Source organism: Telmatherina bonti (assembly GCF_933228915.1).
Source record: "Telmatherina bonti genome assembly, chromosome: 8".
NCBI classification, from domain to species: Eukaryota; Metazoa; Chordata; class Actinopteri; order Atheriniformes; family Telmatherinidae; genus Telmatherina; species Telmatherina bonti.
In genome coordinates, this window is record NC_136626.1 from 22424714 (window position 1) to 22443436 (window position 18723).

Below are 18723 nucleotides of genomic sequence, written 5' to 3' on the forward strand. Positions count from 1 at the left end.
AAGAGCTGAAATTAAAAAAAAAAAATACACACTTAAAGTCGGTATCCCGTCACTGATCGTAAAAAAAAAAAAAGGACTAGGTAAACAAACAGAAAAAGACTTAGTAAGACGGGTCAAGTGTAAAAACTTGGATCCCCCTCCTGTTTAGCGATTGCTCTCCCTCAGGTTCCCCCTTTCCGTCTCTCTTTCTGTGAGTCTCTCCACCAGTAAACAAGTCCTGCCAGTCACCTCAGCTGGGACACACGTGGTCTGCGGGAAAACACGGCGCGATCGTACACACACACACACACACACACACACACACACTGCACTCTGGATCTGGAGCGTCTGAAGCAGCGTGGAACATAATGAGCTGCTGAACACACAGCAACACCCTCTGCAAACGGCAACACGCGATAAGTAACGAAAATATTCACATTTAGATAGTTTATTTGCCATTTCTACGTGTGAACGCACGCTCAGAGCTCAAGCTGTAAGTTAAAAAAAATATACACTGAAAAAAAACCGCAGACAAAGAAACAGACAATAAAAGGAAATAGTTAAAATATGTATTAAAACTCTCAACCTACGAATATTGCACCTTTACTGTTTTATTGCACAGTGGCCTTTCTGAATATGAGGAACAAGATCAACTTACTGTTTTATTGTAAAATGAAATATATAAAATACTCACACTTGAATTTTGCATCAGTTTAGTTTACAAAGAAAAATTGTTCACGTGATAAAAAATTCAGATCGTTTCTTATATTCAAGCAAATTACTTTTGTTTGTTTTTCTAAAAATATTAGTAAAGTTGTATTTATATAATGTATAGTTATTATAGATATTTTTATGTAAAATGGAATGATATCCAACATTTCCAGGCTGGTGACAAACTGCCATTTGGATAACCAGTATAAAGTAGAAAATATTGCTGGTGGTGTTAAAATCAAATATTCAGATTGTTTAAATTGATGTCAGTTAGCACAATGGGCTTTCTTGTCTTTTCTTTTCTTTTCTAAACAAATTTTTTACGTTAGCATTCTCTTAAACCAGGATGCATCATCATCTGAAATTAACCAGGGGTTTAAAATAGTATTGCATATAATTTTTTTTGTTTGCCACCTTTTTATGCAGCAGTGAGAAACAAAGCCATCTCTGATGCAGACAAGTATACATTACACACTTCCTTGGTATTACAGCCATGGAGTAAAATACCAGCCTGCAGTAAACATCCGATCAGATCAGTTCCCTCAGATTTGCATTGCAAATCTCCTCACAGTGAAACCTGCCCTGTTGATGCAACTTAACTGCAAACAAAACATGGACGCTCCTGCAAACACATGCAGGATAGCTGAATCCTGCTACCTGAGCCGATTGGTTCTGAGAAAAAGAATAAATAGATTGTTCATCAGGGTTGAGTTTGTGTGCTTGGATGGGTTCTTGCTCAGCTAAGAGCTTGTGGGGCAGGCCTGCTGTTAATCTGAGGAATGTTGTTACCCAGTGAACAGAGTAAATGAGGTTTTAGTGAGATTAAATGTCACAGGTCTGAAGGACTCAGGATTGTGGAATCGAGTCAAAACAGATCTCTTTGTGGTAGTCACACTGTCTGACGCCAACTGGAGGTACACACATGCTTCTCCTTTTCCCTTCTCACAGTTATCCCACTTCCTCTCAGGTGCTGTAGCTGCATAACACTAGTTTCTTTCCTTTTTCTGTGGGAGCGGAGGAGTTTGAGTAAACGGCCTTTTATCCCACTAACCTACCTAGAGTGCGGTTATATGAGCACTTGTGAGGTACTACAGCTCCAACTTGTACTCTCTTGTAGTTTGGCTTCATTTCAGTAGGTGGCACCAAAAATAACGGCCAATTCATTTATTTCAAATGTCAAACAGGGACAAAGGGATATGTTGAGGAGAAATAGGATTAGGCTTGACCAAAGAGGCAAGGGAAGGGAGCTTTGCACTCTGTCAGATGAACATAGTGTGGTTTTGTCAGCATTGTTACAGCTTTGGAATTCTTCAGCTTTAAGTCATGATTGCAAATGATCATATCTAAAAATTTAAATCCTGTTATACCTTTTTATTTTTCCAAAAGTCAGTATTTTCAACATGGCCATGTCTGTTATTAATGCAGAGTACTTCTCTTTTCATCACATCAGATTATTCATTACTGACAACCAGTTTGCTGATCGTATGATGCCATAAGGTCGTCTCCAATTCCTTTACCGATTCATTATTTTCACATCTTATCCATCTTATACTATACTCATACTATACTCTATCTGGTCATTTTGTGGAAAAAAACAAAACAACATACCGTTGTGACTCCAGATTTATAAACAACATGCACCATACTGAGTGACAGAGACAAAAAACTTGATAGACACATTAGGAGCTATCTTATGGGCACCAGAGAGAGATTCATCAGTCAGTTTGAGTTGCAGAAGCCTGTAATTTGTCACCTATTTGTGAACCTAAAGAAAATATCATAATTAATGTTCCGGCTCCTTTATTATTCAGGTCCAAATGATTGAACTGTTAGGCGGCAGCAGTCGAGAATGCCAGCCTTCACCACACACATAAGTATATAAATTACTGACGCATATATTTGCTTTCCTTTCCTGCCTCACATCATAAACTTCTGCAACATAACTCCTCATATAGACCGCCTCTATCTTACACACACAGAAAGCAAAACAAACACAAGCCGCTTCTCTCTACAGCTGCCTCTGCTGAGTCTGTAAATTGAGGGATTAATACATTTGAATGGAGTGTTTCCTTTTTGCTGGCGTGGTAGGCTCAGTAATTAGCTGCCTAGGGAGACAAGAAGTAAGAGCCCTGTGTTTAGTGTTTACGTATGAGGGCATCTGTGTGTGTGTGTGTGATAGACTTTGTCCACCAAGGAGATGGTCATGAGCTTAAAGAGACAAAGCGTTTCAGGATTATCTCTTCAGCCAGCTCCCTGTGGAGTTGATTTATTCCTTTTGGTTCTGTCATTTGCTGCATTTCAGACACTATGTTCTACAGTTCAGGAAAAACAACAGGATCTGTCATCATCGGAGTCCTGTCGTGCTTTGGACGCACAAGTTTCCCATATTTAGTGGAACTCAAAGGATCCACATTTTCAGTTTTTACATTGTGCAGCTGTATGTCCATCACCTATCAGCATATGACACAAACTACTGTAGCACAGGACAATGTCCAACCTAAAAAGTTTCCTCGCAGTTCAAACATGCTGTTGTGTCAGATTTTACTCTCTGTCACCTTTTTGCATCAGTCATGCAATTTGGCTTAATCTCATTTCCTTTCCTTGGCTCTGCTCCTCCAATTTGCAGGAAGAGGGTCCCCATTACCTTCTGGAGATCAGTAAGAAGTGGTCAAATAGTTTTCAGAAACCCAAGGTGAAAGGCTTTATTACAGTTAGAGTTGGTTCAACTTGACAAGATCCAATCACTGATCTTTCTATCTGCAGTCTAAAACCTGGTGGAATAACCAGAGCAAAGAAACCCTATAAAACCAGTCCAAAAAGGACTAAAGAAAACTGTACAACTGACCACTCAGCAATCACTGTAGCATCAGTATTGGCCTCCACATAACAGATAAATAAATCGAAGCATGCAATTCATGTGACAAACACAAACTCACTCTTGAGTGGACTGAAGTAAAGTTTGTCACGGACCCCTTTCAAACCCACTCAGCCATTCTCCCAGTCAGGGAAAACTACCAGATGCCAACAGTTACTAGTTAAATGTGTTTTGAAACTTGTACGCTTATGCAAACAAAACAACGTTACACTGCTGTGAACTTATCAGCATTTTGTACTGTTTTGATTATTCATTGCATAATGTCTCTGATATCCTCTCTCGTCATGCAAACTAAAAGCTTTTTTTTTTCACCTTTTTTTACTATAACTGTTTCATTCATTTATTATTAAAGTCTTTGTGTCATTCAGGAAACCTTTTTCATGATAAAATAAGTGCATACATTAATTTTAAATGAATTAGTTTTCATAAATGTACCCATTCAACCTTTGAGTTTTTTTCACATCTTGTTGACAAAGTAGATTCTTCAAGCATGCTATAGATAAGACATACAGTACAGCGTAAAGGTTTATTTTCAAAAGCAGAGTTTCTGCTTCCTGTTTGAGACAGCTCTATCTCCGATACAATGTCCTGAACTATACAACTCAGCCTCCACCCATGATATGCCCTCTCCATCGCCTTTGTTGTGCATCCGTCGTAGCGTTTCTGGTCTGCGTGTAAGACTCAGGTCATGCCCGAGCGACCTGTTTTTCCCACACATGAGCACACTTATCTATAAACAGATTGGACACTAAGGTCTCCGGTGTTGCTCTCTCCTTGCTCAGACTCTCATCACCTTCTGTGCTCTGTAACAAATCTGAAAGTCTGATCGCTCCTTGTGCATTTTCTTTTTGCAGCATTTTCTTTGTTTCTTCTCATTTTTGCCCCCAGTCTCCTTTTTTTGCACGTTAAATAAAATAGTCACCTTCCTCATGCTGTTGGGCACTTCAGGGGGCCCATGAGACAATGTGCAGAGTTAAAGGATTTGTTTTTTCATCATTGATAAGGAGCTGGAGAGGAGTTCTTCATGGTAAAGGTGAATCAGAGTACACTTCCCGAGAGGATGTATCAGTGACAGCTTCGTCCAGATATAAGAGTGTCAATGAGATTAGCACATCCAGCAGGGTAGGCTTAGTAAATACAGCACAAGGTTAGGTCAGAGTCAAAGGCTTCAGAGCAGCACAGGCTCACGAGGAGGAGTGTCAGGAAGACAGTGTGCTGCACAACATTAAAGCACGACTCTCGCACTTCCCCTCATGTTGGGATTATCTGGACACTGTTGTTTTGTTCCTCGTTTGCTTTCGCAACTAAAAATGCACACGTGTAGGCATGCAAGCCGCTTAGTTCTTAGACATTTTTCTGGTGTAAAGAATTAAGATAGTGAGCTGGACAGTTATACAAACGCTCATGTGACAGTCAAACTTTTTGTTTTTCCTTTAACAGCGAACAAAAGTTAACTTAGGTACTGTAATGAGTACTAATGAGTCAGTCACCACATCCCTGCACCAGCATTTTCTGTTTCTGACTGGATAGTTTCTTTTTCTCACATCATTCTGAAAAACTTTATAGTTGCACATGAAAATGCCAAATGGAGATGCTTGGACCAGTTTATCTGCCACCAATGCCACAGTCAAAGTCACTTAAACCTGCTTTTTTCTTTCATTTTGATGCTCAATTTAAACTTCAGCAAGTTATCCTGACCATGGCTACACGTGGACCATCTAAACATGGCCACATGGTCTTGACCACGTCTTTTCTGTGCAAAAAGAAGGTGCTTATTAACTTTGTTGTGAGACAACATTGAATTGTCATGATTTGGAGGCATCAGGGATTGACACACAGTGGTGACACCAATCAGTATCCCAGATCTCTTTGGAAAAAATGAAGCTCGGAACAATTGAAACACCTATACTGTTGTCAGCAGCAAGTCTAAAAGCCAGGCTCTGTGATGGTATGAAGTTGTATTACTGCTCTTTAGAGAATCATATTCCCACTTCTGTGGAAAGCATTAATTGCTTTTAAGACAAAAATGCATGGACAACAATGGTAGTTTCTACTATTGCTACCATTGTTGTCCATGCATTTGTTAACATAACACTGCAAAAACACAGGATTACAGTGACTTGAGAACCTGACAAACATCCTCCAACAATAGTCCTCGGGAGCAGCAGTCCCGTGAGTGTTGGGAGTGTTACTGCTGCAACACATCTGACTCAAATGATCAGGGAATTAGCAGACTTGTGCAGAGTTTGATGTCAAGCTCTGCACAAGTCTGCTAATGAAGTCTGATGTTAGGTGTGTTTCAGCAGGGAAACTCCCAACACTTGCAGGACTGCATCAAATAAACTGATGCCAAGATGCCAGTGGTGATGAAATCAGGGGAAACTGAGTACTCTGTTGTGTCCCAGCCAACATATGTATGACTGAAAAACAGGTTCCTCGCGAGGTTCCATTTAATTAATTTATTTAAAGGCAGACACCCTCTGAAACACTGCATAAATCTTATGCAATCAAAGCCCATTTGTCAGGAGGAGCATTTTTGCTTCTAGCAAACACAAAACTCTGATAACCACCGGTACATACTGGTACCACCCTGTATAGCAGTGGTTCTCAAACTGGGGGCCACCAGATACTTGTAAAACACATATATCCCATATTTATCAAAGAAATGTGGGATTTTTACCAGGCCCATCAAAATTAAACCATTACAACAGAAATAAATCTGCCTAATTAGAACAACATTCCAAAATATTAATAAACAAACAACAACGTAGTAAACATAATTAAAATTCTGAATTTGATGTTATCTCAGTCAGAGAAGCTGATTTTGGTCATTTAGATGCCTTGTCACAGCAATGAACCAAATCCACTGCATAAGCTATCTTGAATGTTGTGGCTTTAAAAAAAAATTGAGAACCACTGCTGTAAACAACACTCATTTGATGCAAACTGAATATTTATGAAGCACTTTCACACTGCACTTAAAATCAATCAGGTAGAAGATGTTGATGTGCTTTTGACCGATAGAAAACATTTAATCACACCATTGTTTTGCTCCTGGACACATGTATGCGTGCGGGATCAAACTAGTCATTGTGGAATTTTTATTCATTTTTGCATTTTTTTCTGTGATGCTGCTTCCCCCTGTACTCACATAGACCTATAGTCACTACAAGTAACCCCAGCAACAGTATACAGACATGTGCAGCAGAGATGTGTTGCAAAGAATAGGAGAGTAGTAAATAACAAATATGTTTTCCTTAAAGTCCATTTAAAAAATAGACCTGAGGCCTGAGAGTGATTTTTTTCTCATTACATGAATTAAACAAAGCTAAAAGAGAAATGGGAAATACTTGATAACTTCCTGAGAGTAAGGCATGGTTACAGGATTAATGCACCAGCATTGTATTTACAGAAGAAACCTACCAAGTTAAACACCTCCCATCCTGGACACTGCAAACATCATGTCCAAGGTGAGAACTACTTCTTCTTGGAGGATCAAAGAGAGATTGCAGGGTACAAGGCTGCATCCATTACAGCGAGCAGGAAACTGACTGCCACTCCTGACAGAAACTCTTCCCTACGTCCGCAGAGCTGCACTCCCCTTTGACCTCTCCACAAATAAAATTACAAGTAACGTTGTTGCCAACAAACTGCCAAAATCCCTGACTAGTTTCCTCTATGCTTTACCTTTCACTATTGTTATTGACCTTGTGGAATGAAGTCTGAGCCCTGGCCTTGAGCCGCTGTCACTTATTTGACACAGAGGTTTGTATGTGTGTTTGTGTGTGTCCTGTTCTTTTTCATCCCTAAGTAGAAGAACCAAGGAAATCTGGTGTCAAGGCTTTAACTGTTTTCTCTTCTCAGGTCCTATTTCTAGCCACAGCCCTGAGGCATTACACTTCAACATCCTGCAGCTCAGGCCTGACTGACCACAGCGCTGCCCTGTGACCCCTGGGGGCCTGTTCTCTCCACGCTGAGAATGGGAGGAACCGGGGGGCTGTGTTGTGTCTTAAAACTTCCCAGAATGACAATAAAAACAATGTTTGTTGATGTTCTCCAAAGAAGAGGGATGAGGAAGTTGGGGATCAGGGAAGTAAGATGAGTGTAAAAGTTCAGCGAGGGGTCTGGCAGCAACAAACAAACAGTGGCTTCAGAGTTACGCAAGTTGGACTTATGATAATGTAATTTAATTTACAGAGTACGTGTGTGTGTGTGTGTGTGTGTGTGTGTGTGTGTGTGTGTGTGTGTGTGTGTGTGTGTGTGTGTGTGTGTGTGTGCGTGTGTGCGTGTGTGCGGTGATTGCATGCCTGACAGGCCGGCTGTGTGAGAGCACAGTTTGTCTCGTCACTATAAATATCCAAAGTTTGAAAACATTGGAGGAAAATAGCCCAAATTAGGACATAAATATTCAGTATGCAGAAATAACCAGTCCCAGCAAGGATGCAGGCTAAGATTAGACAGGTGATATTTGGGAAAAGGTTGTTACAACATCCCTCTGCCATGTCTGAGCATTTATGTGTTTGCTGACTTTAATTTAAAAAGACAGTAGTCAAAGGTTTACTTGTCAAGGGCACTATATGTCATGACACTTTCCAGATTTTACTTCTTTTTGCAACTTTTTCTGCAATAGAATGATTGCGAAACGTACTTACAACACACATACTTTCACGGTTTTGTGTGGGATTAATTTCCTTAGTGTGAAATGTACACATATACAATATATTAGGATAAGAAAGTGTCTTTTACAACACTTTTTTAGTCACAATACGTGGACTAACTTAAAAAAAAAACCCACAAATTTGATGAAAAAATATGGAAAAGAAAGAGTTAAGATGCAAAGCAGCTGTTGTCTTTTGTCCTCCAGCTTTCTGTCTTCTTTAATGCTGTGCTGTATGGATTTCCTGTTTTTCAAGATGTCCTGCTGATAGGGGCTGTTGCCGGTTTGAGCCTGGACTATGATCGATAGCTCTGCCCGTGTCCTTACATCTGCTATCATGAGTGCAAAATGGAGACTTTTATTCACCAGCATCGGTCACAGACATGAACTAAAATGCTGCAGAGGTGCAGTATAGAAAAAGAAAATCTAAAAATGCCATTTTCTGTTGCTCTTGGCAACAACATGATTAGTGAATATTTCCTCTGCTAAATGTGCAGTTTTTACCAAAAGATCTCTGAGCTCCTACATAAAAAGAAAGGAGGAAAAAAAAAAGCAGCCATGTCAGGTCAAGCCTCTTTGCAGCCTTCTCACCGTTCCTCTGATGTTTTATTCAGCTTTAGCATTCCTCAGCTCTGGCTGTGCTGCAGTGTTGGAGACACACAGAAGACTGAGCGAAGGCATGCAGAGGTGAGCAGGTACAACTGGGAGAGGCAGAGGAGAAGCCTTCACTGAATTTCTACCATTGGACAGCATTCATATGCAGCAGCATCCTAATCTGAAGCACATGCATCTTAAAATGGGAAAAATGTTTACTATGTAGAGTTAGAAGTAGATCTAAATCAGTTATTCTTGAGGATGCACATTCAAACTTATGAATGCTGGTAAACATTTTGCATCAGCTTACATGTTGCTGAGCTATTAGAAATATGTGAATAGTAAACTTTATTCACATTCTTCTCGGATTCAGGTATTTCAGTGGTTTCCATGCATAGAACAACAGCCGTTTGGAGCCAAAACACGCCATACTTTTATTTTTCTGAATGCTACGGTAGCCTACACATTCTGCAGAAATCGCAATGTAGTCCAAACAAATGCAGAACATCCTGCAAGACGAGTACTGATGAGCACACTGTGCTGTGAAAACAGAAATCAGCCTGGAACACATAAATATCCACTGCACTTTCCTACCTTTGACTGCCTTACTGGTTTCCAGTAGCTCACAGGCTTTGTCACATGCAACCCTCAATGTGGGTGAAGATGATGTTGTGATGGCTGCTTCTCACGCATTTGTGTGAGTCACCTGAGTCTCACACTCGCATCCTCTTTTATTCCAGCAGTCTGTATTCATACCAGCCATGCTGTGTATTAGCTGTACCAATGTTCTTAGCCTCATTCACCTGTTTCTGCTGCAGCTCAAGTTGCTAGATGTGAGTCTGGTTATGTTTTAACTATTGACATTTCTGTTGTCTCATACATGCCTGTGACAATAACTTTTGCAACAGCAATTAAAAACCAGAAGAAACAAACAAAAAAGCAAGAAAAGAAAAGAATCAATGGTCGACAACAAGGAGCTGTCGTCTGATGACAGTTCAGTATAGATTAGCATGGATCTGAATTTGTTTGTACTACTTTATACCACTGAATGAAACCTGAGAATATAACCAAACACCATCATTTCCAGCTGTGTCTTCTTGCGAGCGCATTCCCAGTTTGGGCTACACGTTCCTGGAGGCTACACTGAGAGAGTAACAAGCTGTTGAAAACCTTGGAAAGGAATTTAGCCAAAATGTTGCACTTTTGTATTTGCATTTCATCACAGACCATCTGGCTGACCTCGACATACCACCTTAGCGGACAAGACATCAGATGAATGACGCTAAAGCTACCCTTGAAAGAACCCTTGAAAGAAACCTTGGTCTCAATCATTCTGATGAATAAAAGCCCAGACAAGGATTGAACTCCTTTAGTGATGATGTTTTCCACAGTTGTTTGGCTCATTATGAACCAGTTTTGCGTCATTAGATTTTTTTGTTGCCATACAGAAAAAATGTGGTGAAAAACTTGTGAATTGGCTCACTTCCTGCATCTGGTGCTCTGATGAGCCTCCCTTGTTTAACGGGAGTCTCCTGCACCTGCTGTGGTGATGAGGGGCCCACTGAAAGGAAAACACTCCAGCGCCTGGTTCCAACTATCACTACAGTTAAACAACACATTATACCTGTTATTCACTCACATCCAGGACGCGCCAGTCCACATTACAGCCTCAGACCCAGGCCACTTCCAGCTCAGCTTGCACCCCATGTCTGCAGTGTTTTGGGCTGATTTCACCTTGAAGGACTACCTGCCTAGATAGAAGTTCTAGGCCAAGTTCTGGGGACTTTTGCATCTTTACTTTCCTATAGAAATTTGTTACAAGTCTCATTTTAAGGTTTGTGAGGCTATTACCATCCAGTAGTGGAAATGAACTCAAGTTCACAATATTAGTTATAAGTATGAACATTATAGCAGTATTTCTTCATTGTGCTTCTCTGCAGTTTCAGTCCACCACTTTTATCTGAAAGTCATTGGAAAAGTGGTAAATGGAGTGCTTGTTCCTTTTATTTTTATGTAAATATAAAACAAATCTATATACCATGCTGATTGTTTCCATTAACTTCAATGCAAGCTAACAAAACTGTTCCTTAAATCTGCCTTCTCATGTTCAACCAGCTTGTCTTCCCAGCATCAAGCCACAAAGCTTTCTGTAACACCTTCAACCGCCACAGCCGTTAGTCCTGCCTGCTGGGAGATCCTGAATTACTAAAAGGTGAAGGAGCAAAGGACCAAGAAATTAAGCCTCTCAGCAGCAGCGGCACTACCTGTTCCCTGTACATCAAAGGCTGAGCAGAAACCAGCAGGGAGGTTTTCCTTCCACTAGAGACTCTTTTAGAACCGCGCTGCCTGAAAAATAGGCTGGAAGGTTTAGTGCATTAACCCACATGTTGACACAAGGCTGGTGACTCTAAGTGATGCAGGGGCAATACATGGCTGCAAGGAACAACATATGGTTCAGTTTTGTGGGGTGCAATAAACATACATGCATTCACAGGCAAAAAAATACACTTAGCATCTGCAAACATGTACCAAAGATACAGCTATGGAAAAACTGTTGATCAGCTTTTTGTGGATAGAATGATTCTCTGAGAGCATGTAGGTGAAAGTTGGGTGCTTTAGCTGCCTTTCATGCAATGCAGCTGTATGTGTGGGTGTGAGTGTTGAAAGAAGCCCTCATTAGGGTGTTAAGACAGAGGAAGAGCCACAGACGCAGCACAACCACATAGACAAACAGAGATACAGAAGTCACAGAAAGGCGGGTGCTGCCCTGGGAAACCGGAACAGGAAAATGAACTTTCATAACACCTGCGCATACGAGATTGAAATCAGCAGTGTTGCACCTCTGATCAGAGCAGGCAGACTCCAGACCTTCCCCACAGTCTGCAAAAAAGGAGAAGATTCTTCCTCAACCAAACTGCTGTACTGCAGCTAAAACCATCTTTTGTCTGTAAAAGATGTGCTGAATACGCTAACTAGGAGTTTTAACCATTGATCACTTTTTAATAACTGAAAACTATGAGCCAACATCTGGAAAATCTAAATATCAAATCATATCAGTTGATATGTATGACCATAAGAAGATCTAATATAAACAAATGTATATTTAGGAACTAAGCAAACTGAGCTTCAACAACTCTTTACAAGTTTAAGAGGTACAGACTTTTACATTGCATACAAAGGTTATTTACATTTCAGCAAGTTTGAAATGCATGAGCATCTGCAGAAATGAGGAGAAAAGCCATCTTAAACTCTTTTGCTCCCTTAAAGAAGTGCATGTAAAAAAAAAAAAGAGAAAATAAAAGAAAAATCTCCATCTCTGTAGACAACCCAAATCCTCAGTGGCTGCAGCAAAAAACTAAATTTGAAAGAGTGGAGTGTTGGGATATTTAACAGGCATTGTGCTGTGCCGTAAGAGGATGGAGGTTCTATCATGCTTGACAATTTGTTCCTGTGCTGTCTGACTTTTACAAAGATCAAACCAATTAAAAACATACCAACACACACACACACACACACACACACACACACACACACACACACAGGAAACCAGCCCAAATATCAGCAGTCACAATAATAAATGGGGATTCTTTGACTAATGTGGTCACAACAATATCGATTACACGTGGTCACAAGAAACAAACAGCAAACCCTCAGGCAGCTCACTATCTCTAAGATGCTTTCATGGAATGATTGTTGTCAAAGGCGAGAAGGTCACAAAGTGGTTGTAGTAAGTAGCAAATACACGTGTGTTTTTCCTACAATTGTGAATGAATGTGAATATTCTCTCGAGAAGCAGTCAGGAAGGGATATAGCTCTAGTAAAATGCTGAAAAATGATGTATGTCAACATATTCAGAAAATAACCAGCATACTACCATCAGGTTGCCATCTGAGTAATACTCGATAATCCATTTGAAATCTAAATTTTATTATTATTGTTCTTCATTTTCCAAAGCAGAACTTGTTTAAAGATTTCCAGTCATGATGTAAAGTAGATTAATATCTTAATCTGCTTAATCATGCATTAACATAACAGCAGAATTAATCGAATTAACCTGATTACTAGAGTGAAATTCTGAAGTAGCTTTGGGCACCAGCAAACGTTTGCTCGAATCTATACAAAAAAAGGTTGAGAAGTATGAACAAACTGCACATACATGATTATACATGCAGATTTGTACTTTCAACCTTAATGATGTGATTATTTTCATGTTTAAAAAACACTCATGACCCAAATTGCTCAGATCAGGTTAAATTTGCACATGGATCAGCTTGCATGTGCATGTGGAGTTTGACTCCTGTCACACCTTCACTCAGTTCAACAAATACCGTACATGCTGGTGGAAGGCCGGATTACATACGATGTCAGTGTTATTTCACTATATAGGGATTTAAAGTGGGAAGGACACTTTCTTTGACAGAATAGTTCACCTGCTTAAACTTTCTGACACTTTGGAAATTATTTCAGTGGTGAGAAATGTTTCAAATGTTTATCAAAACTTGACAAACTTCTGTCACTAGATAGAATTTAATAATTAAGTAATCACTTCTAGATACACACTGGTCATTTTAGACATAAATCATGGCTGATTCATCAAAGAAAGACAAGAGAACATTATCAGAAGAAGTGAGGACATGAAAAAGAGGAAGCAGTCAACATCAGACTGGCTTTTACTGGCTGGAGAGAACTGAGGAGAAATAAGATGGAAGAAAGATGCTAAATTAGTTTGGTAGAGGACACCAGTGTAAGAATCTGCCTAAGTTCAGTAGCACCATTTTAATAGATGATAAAATATCATATTTTCTACTTGAGCAAATGTATTCAGACATTCCACCACTTCTGATGGAATTCCACCATATTTTAACATTTTCTTTGCTTTAATTATAGCTAAAAGAAACATAAACTCACTTTTGATCAACAGACTTCTGTCCAGATTTTCTACAACTAAGTTTTGATAATATGGAAACAATTAACCTTTTTACATAGTTATAAAGCAGCAATAAAAGATATTTATCCGCCCTTTTAAAAGCCAATCGCAGCAAAACTGTTGTTGACATACAGATTCTTGCTGGTATATCTTCAGAGTGTGATTTATAAGTATCTGCACACCATTAAATATAGTTTGTAGGTATATTTTGGTGTTTGTTCAGAATAAATCACGATTAATGATCTTTTCTTGCTTTTCTTTCCTATATATATATAAAAAAAAAAAAAAAAAGACAAACTGGATTCAAACTCAAACTTTGGGGTTTATTTATGCATAAGGAGAAATAAACAGATGCTGCTATCTGTCCATCCTCTGCATTTAGTTTGTACAAATTTCAGAATGTTTGCAGAGTGCTTCTGGATGTGTACCCAAACACAAACAGGGCAGTGCATTGACTGGGACATTGTGCTGGCAGTGTGGAGCTGTGTAGCCGACAGGCAACCAGAGAAATGACAATGAGGCCGCAGCGCGTTTGATGGCTGCACAGGCCACTGCTATCTACCGCGCTGCCTCCTTGTGACAATGTACACAGTCCTTCACCAATGTCGCTGAAACTGCTGCCAGATCTTGGAAAGTGAATACTGTGAACTGCCCTCCAGAGGACGTATTTCCCGACAACCAAGCCAACATAAAGGCTACATGGGGAGCGTGTGGGTAGTTCCATCTGACAATGTTTAAAACAGACTGAATGTAAATGAGCATAAATGGACCAGTCCGCTGCAAGTGAAAGTAGCAGCGTTATATCTCAACATGACTTGATTGCCTTTTATTCCTTACACCTGCAAGCTGTCATTTACTGCCGTCTTTTTATCTTTTGCCCAAAGGTATCAGTCTGAATATGTCTTGAACATGAAATGAGAAAGGCAAAAAAAACGAAATGGAGTGTTGATGCAGAAAAACACACCACCATATACTTTTTCAAGGTTTTAAGACAAGACTGAGTGACAGGAGGTCTACATGTTGTTCTAGGAATATTCCATTTAGTATTCCTTTAAAGTACTCATTTAACAGCAACATGAACTTGGACAGACTGGATGATTGCAACTGAAGCTGAAACAGTAGCTGACACTAATTTGACATTTTAGGAAATAAAACATACATATTGATGCAGAAACAGACTTTTGGTAAGTAATGATATAAAACAGCTGCAAGAACAAAGTCTTTCTTAACATATCTGGTTGTGACTTACACATGGTTTTTCATTAGGAAGTGGTACTGAACTGATCAAGCTGAATTTACCAGATATTTTTCTGAACACGAGTCCAGCATTATTTTCAGACCATCACCCCTGTGGGAAAAGACTTCAGGAAGGAACCTATTCAGGTTTCCTGGGTCAGAGGTTAAAAGAGCCCTTAATAAGCCACACTGAAGTATTTTCTGACTCTAGGAACTCACGTTCTTATCATTACATCTCAGACTCAGAGGCTACTTTGGAAACTAAAAGTCTCTCCCAGCTAATGGGATAAAATAATCAGAATGGACATAAGAAACCGCACCAGGGATGTGGATCACACCGATCACACCGAGCATTAGCAAAGGCTTGAGATAAATTTGAGGGATGATCATCCTCTGCTTTGACAGCCTCATTTGGTCTCATGGTGGCCTGCATACCTTGGCTTCCAGCAGACAAAATACCCCCAGGGATCCTAAAATACACAGCAGGCCAAGCGGCCGCGAGGTGGGGCAGCAGGCCAATCAGCAAGCCTGAACAGGCGGGTCAGCTGTTCAGACCTCAGACAACAGTCAAGCTTGTAACACAGAAGGAATGTTGGGAGCTCCTTTAGTGTATCTGTTTGCACCACAAAAAAAAAATCTACAATCAAAACACTGACATCATTATTTCCACATTAAACGAATTTAAGGAGGAACATGAGGTGACAACTACGACACAGATGGTCCCGCTGTGCTTTCTCTGCAGCCGACTCTCTATTTAGAAACATGTTAATCTTCCTTTTTTAAACTGGTTTGGAGTTAATTTAGGAATCCGGACAGATCAGGACATTGCAGGGTCAAAGAGGTTGTGGTTAGTTGATACCAACAGGTCATGACTGATACCCAGTGGCCACATGTTGTCATTGCAGCAGGAAGCTCCGGGAGCACTTGCTTAAAACAGGAATTGCTTGAAACAAAAATAGGAATTCAACACAATGACAATAAACCTACTAATTTTTTATTCTTTTCATAATCTGTTCTTATGAACTCACAACTTTCACTCTACATGTCATACGAGTGCTCACATGGGAATGAATATGTCATTACAGTTTCTACACCTCATCTCAACACCTTCGCCTCAGCAATCATCACTAACCAGGACAAACACCAGAACCTGAAAAATATGTAAAGAATCTGCCAACAAACTCTTAAATAATGGACAAGACTGACAACACCGGGGAAAAAAGGAGACAGGTTAAGAGGAACACACCTCATTTCAATTTAATCAGCATCATGTTGGAAGTGGATCATCATGCACTACAGTATTGTATTAGCAGATGTGAGTTTGTGGCAACACCTGTACGGGAGACTGGTGTATAAACACAAATATGATATTAAATGCTTCAAAGAGTCCACATGTTATATACGATTACAACATCATTTTCATGAGTAACACACCAGTTATTCAACATTCAAATGCCCAAACACTAAACGATGGATATAAATAAAGAGCTTTTTATTAATCTGATTACTTAAGACTCCATATTCAATTTAACACACTGGAGACCTGACAACAAATGATAGAAGCTCATGAATGCTTTTTGATGAACACAGTAGAAAGAAGTCTGCCTTTAGTGCATACATGTGTTTAATGGCTGGTAGCCTACCTGATGACAGATTAAAATAATTAAGGCTCACTCCCAAGACTTACTTCTGAAGCCCCTCTTAGCGGCTCTTTAACTTAAACTGATGTCCTGCTCTGTTTAAAAGAAGAAATACTGATGTTTTAAACATGTTCAGAGGAGGACAGACCTTCAAAAGTGCAAATATTTCCATCCATCAAACGGGCTTGTGTTGGTTCTGACCACTATTGATCTGTCCCACACATACAGACGTGCTGTATGGATCTATGGAGGCCTACACAGCTGCTACTCTTGTAAACGCTGGAGGATTTGAGATCAAGAGTTCAGGGTGTGGACTGTCATCATCTGAGTCTAGGAAAGATTCTGATGAAGAGAATCATGCTGATAAAAGTGAAGGAAACCAGGATAAGCATCAGCCACAGCAGCCAGTTTACGGACTTCTTGGTGTGTTGCTCCAAACGCTCTGATTCAGTTTTCAGCTTCTCAAAGTTCAGGTCTGCCTGACGCATGGACTGGCTCAGGGTCTGTGAGGCAGATGGAATTAAATGCAACAGAAACATGAAATAAATATTTTCAGTGTAAAGATATGAATAATCACCCCCAAAAATTCAGTTTTATATGCTTTCTTGCAAATGGATTTTTGTTTTAATGCTGCCCTCTGGTGGTTACAGTCAGAAACTACAAGTGGCACCAAGAAGGGGAAAAAAATCTATCATAATCAAATCAAAATGATAAATAATGAGTCTGACAGAAAAAAATCTCTTATTTAATCTGGAAGAAGAAAGGAACAGAGGAATTAAATTGTCCCACATAAATTTAAAGACAAAATATATCTTGTAAATACATTGCTGAGAATGTTTTCTTCAGGACAAAAATTTAAGAAAGAATCAAAGTTCCTTTGGCAAAGTACAACATAAATTTCCCCTTAAGGGGGAAACTAATGTAATTTAATCTGAGCGGGAAAAAAAACACACAGATTGGAGTGAAGCAGTATTCTAAAAAACAAAATAAAAAAAAAAAAAGGAAAGTAATTCTGCAATTTTGTCTCATTATTATTCCAGCTACCTGGTTGTCCTGTCGAATGATGTTTTGTGCTGCCAAAGTGTTGTTCTTCAGATTTCTGGCCAGGTTCAGCATGTCGTCAGCTAGTTTCTCTTGCAGGTGGTGGTGATGCTGCAGTACAGCATCCAGCTCGGCAGCAGACTGACGCTCATCCAGAGGGAGACCTCTGTATTATTTAAAACATTCATTGCATTTGTAAGAATTAGACAGTGATTATTGAGTCATATTGCGGATGAGATGGGTCTTAATAAATACATAAAACTTTAGTTCCTATGCGCGCACGTGCGCACACACACACACACACACACACACACACACACACACACACAGAAGAAAATGATGTATTTTTACCTTCTATTTCTCAAGTCTCCATCTGACATTCCTGTGGAAGGCGTGGGGGTGGGGGTGGGGTGAAATGCACACATTCTCAGTATTAGTTTGTCCAGACAATATGTTGCAACTCAATTAAAAGTCTTTAAAATCTAAAATGATCATTACCTTTACCCAATGACCGCTGAAAGGAAAAAGAAACAACAATTACAATTTTAACAAATCTGGGATTTCTTTTTGTGCCTGATATTGTTGGTTCCCATCAGCATTATGCATTTATAAAAAGTAAAAATGGTAATCAAAGTGACTAATTTCTTTAAAAATGTAACTTAAAAAACAGCTCAAATAAGGTACTGAGAGTATAGTAAACAGACTTCACTTGTTACAATTCTACACTCAGAGCATGTCACAACTGAATGAAACAGCAGGTATCATGGCCACACATCGGTTAAACCGCAGCATCTCATCCCACCGTGCCGAGCAGCTCATCCCTCATCCCTCCTGTACAGCGGGCTTTCGTCTGCATGTGGACCGTTTTAGAGGCAGGCATCCTCTCATTGGCTATTGTGGGTGTTCGGCCAGGTGCAAGGAACTGATTGGCTAAAGCCTTTTCGGTTGGTGAAGACTAAAGAAGAAACACATGAGTTCAGAAAAGTGTTTGCACAGGAGGAAAAACTCACTGTTCCTAAAAAGCATTTTGGTATGTCGGAAGCAAAACTTCAAGGCCAAATGA

The 18723-nt window shown here is 39.8% G+C and overlaps 1 protein-coding gene across 1 annotated transcript in view; it reads right to left on the reverse strand.

The window, feature by feature from the left end:
• Positions 1-16210: 16210 nt before the first annotated feature.
• use1 (unconventional SNARE in the ER 1 homolog) overlaps positions 16211-18723 on the reverse strand; it is a 4910-nt gene continuing 2397 nt past the window's right edge. The window contains exons 4-8 of the mRNA XM_079245281.1: positions 18463-18615; positions 18159-18174; positions 18012-18042; positions 17664-17826; positions 16211-17122 (exon numbers count right to left, since the gene is read on the reverse strand). Of these exons, the coding sequence (XP_079101407.1) occupies positions 16940-17122; positions 17664-17826; positions 18012-18042; positions 18159-18174; positions 18463-18615 (546 nt within the window). The 3' untranslated portion in view covers positions 16211-16939. The remainder of the gene's footprint in view (positions 17123-17663; positions 17827-18011; positions 18043-18158; positions 18175-18462; positions 18616-18723) is intronic.